This window comes from Oreochromis niloticus, unplaced genomic scaffold (assembly GCF_001858045.2).
Source record: "Oreochromis niloticus isolate F11D_XX unplaced genomic scaffold, O_niloticus_UMD_NMBU tig00001654_pilon, whole genome shotgun sequence".
NCBI classification, from domain to species: domain Eukaryota; kingdom Metazoa; phylum Chordata; class Actinopteri; order Cichliformes; family Cichlidae; genus Oreochromis; species Oreochromis niloticus.
Genome location: NW_020327438.1, coordinates 43844 through 52037, shown reverse-complemented (window position 1 = coordinate 52037; position 8194 = coordinate 43844). Strand labels below are relative to the sequence as shown.

General features: G+C 38.2%; 1 protein-coding gene across 1 annotated transcript; it reads left to right on the top strand.

Annotated features, from left to right (window-relative positions):
* Positions 1 to 1588: 1588 nt before the first annotated feature.
* On the top strand, positions 1589 to 7413 carry LOC109200119 (CMP-N-acetylneuraminate-beta-galactosamide-alpha-2,3-sialyltransferase 1-like). The gene is made up of 7 exons (XM_019355559.2): positions 1589 to 1592; positions 2312 to 2334; positions 2432 to 2619; positions 2720 to 2899; positions 6492 to 6537; positions 6609 to 6728; positions 7233 to 7413. The coding sequence occupies exons 1-7, from the start codon at positions 1589 to 1591 to the stop codon at positions 7410 to 7412; spliced, it is 741 nt and encodes a 246-aa protein (XP_019211104.1). The 3' UTR covers position 7413.
* Positions 7414 to 8194: the final 781 nt, after the last annotated feature.

Below are 8194 nucleotides of genomic sequence, written 5' to 3'. Positions count from 1 at the left end.
AAAAGTTAATATAAAGTATAGCTAGGCTGTGCGTTGCCTTAAAATGGCTCTAAACTGTGTTTCTTTTGCTGGCAATTAAGTGGTTTAATAAATTAGTCCATATATAAAGACTTTGGCCTCCCTGACTGTACTGAGCATTCCACACAACTAATATGCTCATTAGTTATGTTGGTTAGTTTTAGTGAAAATCTCTGTTTTGATGGAACAATAGTGCCAATGACAGTGGCGAAGATCCCCTGGAGTCATGGCCAAACGCCAATATATGTAAAAGGTGATGGGACACCAGAGGTGTTATGCCATGGCTTCAATTAAACAGTTCTTTTGAGCAGTTAGTGTTCATGTCCTTTTGTCACAGTGGCTTGCTGTGTTCTGCGGAGCATATTCACATTAGTTGCATGGGTCTGATTTGCACAGGTCTTGTCAACAATGTCAATAGTGAAAATCATCTAAAATAGACAGCATACCTTGACATCCAACAGGAACACCAAATTTTGTTTCAGATGGCACTTTATGATGACCTCTCTCTGAATTTGCTGAATTTCCTGTGACACATTTTGCTTTTAAAATATCCTTCTGTATCTGAAGGATCTGTCATTCTTTATGCTTGATATAAGTGACTGGCCCAGTAAGGTTGGGCAGTTTTAGATAAAGAGTCTTCTACACCAAAGGTGTTTGGAGGATGGGGGTAATCAAATATAGAGATAGATTTTTGCTAACCAGTGAAGAGATCATAACTCTTGAGTTTTATCAACCTAACAACAAAATAATAATAGTAATAATTATAATAAAGAAATATCACTTCTGTCTGTGAATTTAAAAGGGGTTCTGTGTCCACATAGATAGATATGTTAGATATCGCAAAATTAACTTGTATTTTAATATTATTTTATAAGCGTCAGATGAGGGGCTGAACAGAAGAATTTGGCCCATGAACCGCCTATTCAGTTAATCCGGCTATATAAAACAGTAATGATAATTACTCACTACTGATAATTATGCTGCTAATTGGGGATAACATTAATAAACACCAGAACATAATTTTGATCAGGTCTTTATGAGATGTAATATCATCACCTGTGCTCTGTAATGATATTTAAATATTTCTAGAAATATGCTGCTCCCTGAACAAATGTGCTACTTCTAACTATAAAGAAGTTTGGTGGCTTTTGTGTCACTGTGTAAGTGACATTTATAAGGAAAAGATTCACGATCAGGGAAAATCATAATCGCGGTCTGTCCACATTTAGTAAGTGACAGAAACGGAAGTAATATGTCAAGATCTTTATCGGACGGAAAGACAAATATGTGGATTGTAGACGTGTTTTTAGTGTTTGTTTGTTTGTAGCAAAGTGCAACCCTCCCGTTGTTCAATACAAATTTTATTTAAATATAGCTCATCTGGTGGTTACTCACAACTTAACGATCTTAGGCATTCTTCATGGAAACAAAAGCAGCCGCGGAGAAAAGTGATTTTCTTAATTTGTGTAATCTGTAGTGTATGATGCAATAAACAAGACACAGCTTTCCTGGTGTGACTAACTATCTAACTATCTTTATAACATGGGTGAAGCGGTTTCCAAACGCGAACATGGGTACATGAGGAAACCCGCATAAACCACACCTCCCCACACCTTTCTAGGGAGATGAAGGTATCACGTTCTCCGGTAGCAAACGAGTATTGATGTGATGTCATGTGTGTTACCTGCGAGTGAACCGATGGTGAGTCGACGCGAGGTTTGTATGTGTATTACATGAAACTGGACCAGAAAGGGATTTCCTCACAGATCAGGTAAGTCATATATAAGAGTATCACATTTTAACAGATGATGCGGTAAAAAAAGCTTAATCTTCGCTGATATTATTTTCTTTACTTTTTTATGGGTGAAAAGAAATGTTATCGCAAAAGAGACATAGCCATCTCTGTTAAAATGTTGCTTTATATATGATGACTTTCTAGATAAGCTATAACTTATTTTACTCCTTTTGCTGATAATGGCTACTACACACACATACAATATATATATGACGTCTTTGAGCTTAACTTGTGTGTATCACCACACACTCTGTCTGCAGATTGTTATGTTTCCCAGTCACACATCTAGAATGATTTCAAAATTGAAGATGGTGGTTTTCCTTCTGTGTGCCACTGGCATTGGTGTGTATTTCAAAACAGGCTACCACTTGACTTATTATGCTGTGGACCAAAAGCTGTGTGCTTGTACAAAATGCTTATCAGAAGATAAGCAGTTGCTTCTGGATCGATTGAACAGAAGTGTTCAACCATTTTTGACTGCAAACTTAAACCTCTCAGAGAATGAATTCAACTGGTGGAAGGTAAGTAGTCACCTGGAAAGAGTAACATTTTTACACCCCCTCCAGCTCATTTGGTCTCACAACAAAGTTTATTTGATATGTCTGACAGCGCTTGCAGACTGAAAGCCGTAGCTTTGGAGTTTATGGAACAACGGTGGCCAACTTCTTTAAAATCTTTCCACGGAATCCAGATGTTATACAACCCAAACCTGACCACTGCAGGACTTGTGCAGTGGTGGGTAATTCTGGTAATCTAAGGAGATCGCATTATGGACCGCTGATAGATTTACACGAAGTTGTCATAAGGTACTTTCTCAGCTAAAGGGAGTCTTCCTTAACCATTAAAGATCCCCTCTTGCACAAAAGATCCAAACTGATGTGAAATATACCCCTTCGTACTGTTTAGAATGAACACTGGTATTACCAGAGGCTTTGAAAAAGACGTTGGGAACAAGACAACTCATCGTGTCATGTATCCAGAGAGTGCTGTGGCTGTAGATGACAACACTCATTTTGTGCCGTTTCCTTTTAAGATACAGGACTTTGAGTGGCTCATTAATGCCTCTACAACAGGTTTTACTGGAAGGTGAGCTCTATTTTACATGCTGTAGGATTAAAGAAATTATTTTACGGTTACTGTTCATAACATCATCTTTATCATTGCATTAATTATCATTTCATACAAGCATTTATTGCAGCTGCTGGCATTATGTTATAATTTGCATTACAGGGGTTATCCTAATCACATATTAACATGTTTATTACAGGTGCAGTTATAACCACTTAAATCGTTGAGTTAAATCTATAATCTTAAAAGCTTATATGCTGAGTATATTGTTACAGTAAAAATAGTAGTGGAGCAAAGGCCTGAGTGTATTCAGCCACATGTTGCACTAGAGCAGTGGTTCCCAAACTTTTTTTGCCAGGCCCCCCTTTTTTACAAGAAAAATGTTCGCGCCCCCCCCCCCCGCACAAACACATCCTCCAAACACACACACCCATATTTTGTTTACAAACTCCATTGCGGTTTATTTCACACCTCAAACATTTAGTAAACAATTAAGCAAATACAAGTAAACGGCAATAAATTACAGGTAGTAATAAAATAAACTACTAACTCTTTTACGCTGCGTCCACACCTACACGGGTATTTTTGAAAACGCAGCTGTTTCTATGCGTTTGGGCTTTTCGTCAACACGTAAACGGCGTTGCGATTCACCGAAAACGGAGATTATTTAAAACTCCTTTTTTGTGTTTACGTGTGGACGAGGATTACAGAGTTCGTCACGCAACGTCAAAGGTATGTGCCTCTTTTCACGTCACGCTGTGCGCCACGTTATTGTTTACATGAGCTGGATTGCAGAATGGCAGATAGAGACAAAATACTGTTAATCTGACTGTCTGCAGGTTTTACACGCTTACATATACACACGCAGTTACTGTCCCTCCATTTACAAAGGCAGAGGCGTCACGGTGTAATTATTTTACCTGTAGTTGTTTTTTTTCCTGTGTAATAATATTCAACATTGCTGTCAATACATTTTTCAAAAAATGCCTCTCTGTGCAAAATGGGTTTAAACACATAAACAGCTGTGGGATACTGTTTGTCCGTGATTTGAACAGGGGGAACAAATTACGGCAGGATCAGCCTGATATTATTTGTATCCCACTGTAACTTTACTGCATAAAGAGCTAACATTTCCAAAATGTCAGGAGTAGTTAGTTATTACAAGAAGTGTTTGTGAACTAAAAATCAAGAATGTGGGATACTGTTTGTCCATGATTTGGAGAGCCCAGCGCTGCTCCCGACGCAGGGAAACTAATTTTGCAGGGGAGACCTACCTTGGCACTTGTGCAGGTGAAGCCAAAGGGAAGATATGCTTCACCATATTTTCTAGTCTTTGGCGTGGAAGGAAGTTGGTTTGGAAACATATTTGGCGATGCTTCATCTCCTGCTTTGCGTTTGTGTGGGAGCCCCGTCAAAAACCTGTCCATTATGCTAGCAGTGTCCAAGCGCTCTTTTTTTTTTTTTCTTTTCATACCGCGCCCCCCCTGCAATGGCTCTGCGCCCCCCCTAGGGGGCGGGCCCCACACTTTGGGAACCTCTGCACTAGAGTTTACTTGACAACAGGTGGCAGAAGGAGGACAAGTCCATGGGGACCTCAAAGGCCTGAGATCATCACCATATTTGGAGGAGGATGCCAGAAAGGGGAACTTCTGTGTCTGCATTTATCTCTTAAAATTGATCATTGTCTGTAAAAGAGGCAAATAATGTTCTTAAGATGCAAATTAGGTGCTTGTAAACGCAAGAGGGGGCGTTATAATACCCTGATATTATAAAAGCAATCTGAAGTGTATTTTTGGGCGGAGATTTACAACTGATGTTTTGCAGTTTACACCTCCCCACGCTGCGTGTATTCATTAAAATCAATTGTTTTGATCAAGCTCTTCTGGACCATCGTTGTTTTACTCTCGTCCTCAATATCGGACCCTTAACAATGCACATGTTTTAATGATCATCAGAACAGGTTTGCACACCAGGTTATCATGGAAATATAATTGTAGTAACACCAGTGGCTGTCCTAGCCTGTTTGGCGCCCTGGGCGAACACTCCCTGGAGTGTATATTTATTTTCTTACTGTTCTTATATTTATTGTTTGTTTTCTTGCACTGCTGTAACTGGAGCCTCGTCGTCTCGTCTCTCTATATACTGGAGTGTATATACCGGAGATGACAAAGTTTACTTTGACTTCAGCAGCAAGCAGGCGCACCGAGGGCTCTCGCGCTCACTTTTCGCGTACAGAATTTCGAAAAAACATCGGTGCAAATTATAAGTCTGTATCATGATGTCTGGTGTTTTCGTGTTTGTTGGTTTGTTTTCATTTTGTTTTATTTTGTGAGCTCCAGCCAGCCAGAGAACCCCCCACCGCCCCGCCCTCTCCTCCCTGTGCCACAAGCAGCAGGCGCACCTCGCAAGGAGGGCGACCTTACGCTCAGCAAATGGGCGATAGAAAGCCGATCGGTGCCTATGCCATTCTCAATATGCGCTGGCTGATGTCGGGGCAGCATAAGTAAGAGCAATTTTTTTGTTTTTTTCCCGATGCCCGTGATGCCGCCCACCAGCACGATGCCTCCCTGGGCAACCGCCCATGTCGCCCGTATCAAAAACCGCTACTGAGTAACACACACACACTTGTAGAAAAATTATAATTGATTTAAGATATTTTCACACCAAAGGCGTTTGTCTGTTTGTCTGCACCAGTACTTCATTCACTTTAATTTTTATTTAACGTTTATTTAATGAGACTCAGTGTCTCATTTACAAGAGTGATCTGTTTCAGACAAGCATAATCAAATGACAACAATAAAACAAAATCCAACAAAACTTGCTTAATGAAGAGTTAAGAAAATCATCACTAGGTCTTTTAAATGTACAAGCAAAACTAATTAAGAGAGAGAGCTGAAAGTCTTTCTGTAATGTTCTCTGTACAAACTGATGGTCCTGAGACCACATATTATGACTACAGTTTTTTACACAACATGCAATCTGATAAAGAGTCCTCATAACAACTCATCTTACTTTAGTTCATTTAAGTAAGCTTTTGTACTGTTCTTTAGGATAGTGACTTTTCTCTTAATACTTGTTGAACGGTTATTTTATGTAAAACATTTTTAGGCAGTTGTGCAGCCACTTTTTATGCCATCTGTATTTGGGCACATGCGCCTAAAAATCGTACTCACCATTTTCTAATTTAATGTTTCAGATAAAATATTTTGATTTTATCTCAGCATGCAATGTCACCCCATTTTATTTTTTTTATGACACTCTTATGTAGGTTTAGATGTCACAGTCAACATACACTACCTTCTTCTCTCCCAGTTGCTTAAATTACATACATGTGCTACTAAGCAAAGTATCTAAAAAAATTTTACATTTCCCCTAGATTGTCTTGCAGCACAGAATTTACATCAAATGCAAAAATAGGAAGCCAGTGCATGAATTCAACATGTATGCAGATTAATATGATTTGGCTGATGGATGTACTGTAAGGTGAAATAAGGTGAATTTCTGTATCAAACCATTACTCTGGTCCTTCTCCACGCTCAATGCCTTTTTTTAGCTTTGTTTTTGTTAAACTCCTACTTTATATTTTTCAATGTCATGCTTTTTTCAACAGGTCATATATGCCAGTGAAATCAAAGATCAAAACTAACAAGGATTTGGTGAGTAACTTCAATGACAAAGCAGTGGTAAACATAAAATATGTTTAAAGGCTCACTCTATTTTCTAACAGGTTATGGTGGTAAATCCAGCTTTTATGAAATATGTACATGAGGTTTGGCTTGGAAACAAAGGACGTTATCCATCCACTGGCTTTATGGCTTTGATTCTTGCACTTCACATTTGTGATGAGGTAAGTACAAAGTTTTCAGTTTCTGAAGTGCCACAAGTATGAAATAAAATGGGTTTTTTTATTGTCATACATGCCATTTGAGTCTTTGCTAAGCTGCTCATTTTTGTATTGTCCTCTTAAATACATATGCATTTCAAAAGTTATTCAAAAGTTCAAAACATCTTTGGTGAAGATCAGAACAGATTTAAAGGCCAGTGTCACTTGATTAAAGAACTCTGGTTAAATCTGTGAATGGTTATATTTTAATGTCCTATGAAAGTGAAAGCTGAAGCTTCGTAATGTGACTAGACTACAATGTCAAAACCTCTAAGAGGTTTTGTCATCATACACTCATAATATAATCATTGTATTTTCATTTGGTGCTTTCCCAGGTCGCTGTCCAACTGTCCATTTCATTTTTTTAGCTGCCATTGTTTGATGTTTGGTTAAAAAAGGAACATTTTGCTAATGCATTTGTTTATTATATTCATTATATGTTCATTATATGTATTTTTGTCTTGCCAGGTTAATGTGTTTGGTTATGGCGCTGATAGTGATGGAAACCGGAGTCATTACTGGGAAATACTCACAAACAAAGGGTTAAGAACTGGGGTACATCCTGGAAGTTATGAGTATAACATCATCCAGCAACTAGATCAGCAACAAAAAATTAAGTTCTATGAAGGCCTAACGAAAAAAATGTGATTGAATGTATCATGTATCTTGTTGAACACATTTTAAGCACACACATATATATACGTATATATATATACACACACATGATAAAGGTTGATGTGGATAACCAGATTTGACAATGTGTGGTATGCTGCTTTTCAAGAGGTGGACCCTTGGACTGCCGACCAAATTATTGTCCACAGTACTTTCCAAATTAAATATATACTCAGCAATATAGGCAATAGAGGATTCATGATTTAATGACCTCCAGAAAATCATTACCACCAATCAGAGTGAAAAGAAACACTTGTTCAAAATTACTCAAATGAAATACAAGGGAGATAAAAGAAACCAAGTTGGTTATTAAACATCTATCCATTTCCACATGCACATTTTGGATAAAGAGGCTCACGTGGAAGTGTTGAAGTGTTTTGCAATTACAAAACTTTAATTAGAATCCCCAAAATTTGACTTTTAGATTGATGAATCACAAAAGTTTAAATTTAGATGTCATTATATATGATGATACATAGAGGGCGCACTTTCACTACTTAATAGAGCAGAAGAAACTTGATACCCTAAGCCTGTTAAACATAACACATAGAGTTATGCTTAACTCTAAACCTACACAAAAATAAAAACACAGAATAAAAACTGCGGTTTTTAGCCTTGATCAGCTCAGGATGCAGACACTCCTGGCTCATTGCCACACACTCCTCTCCTGCCCGGCTGTCACTATCAAAAACCCCCCAAAACAGACACATTTCGGTGCTTTTTTTTTTTTTTGAGATGTCATACACTTTGGATTCTAG

What these genes read in the sequence shown, in the direction of transcription:
- LOC109200119 (XM_019355559.2), top strand. An exon ending in TTACACGAAGTTGTCATAAG is followed by an intron (nt 2,620 to 2,719) that starts GTACTTTCTCAG and finishes CGTACTGTTTAG; the next exon opens with AATGAACACTGGTATTACCA. An exon ending in TCAAAACTAACAAGGATTTG is followed by an intron (nt 6,538 to 6,608) that starts GTGAGTAACTTC and finishes ATTTTCTAACAG; the next exon opens with GTTATGGTGGTAAATCCAGC.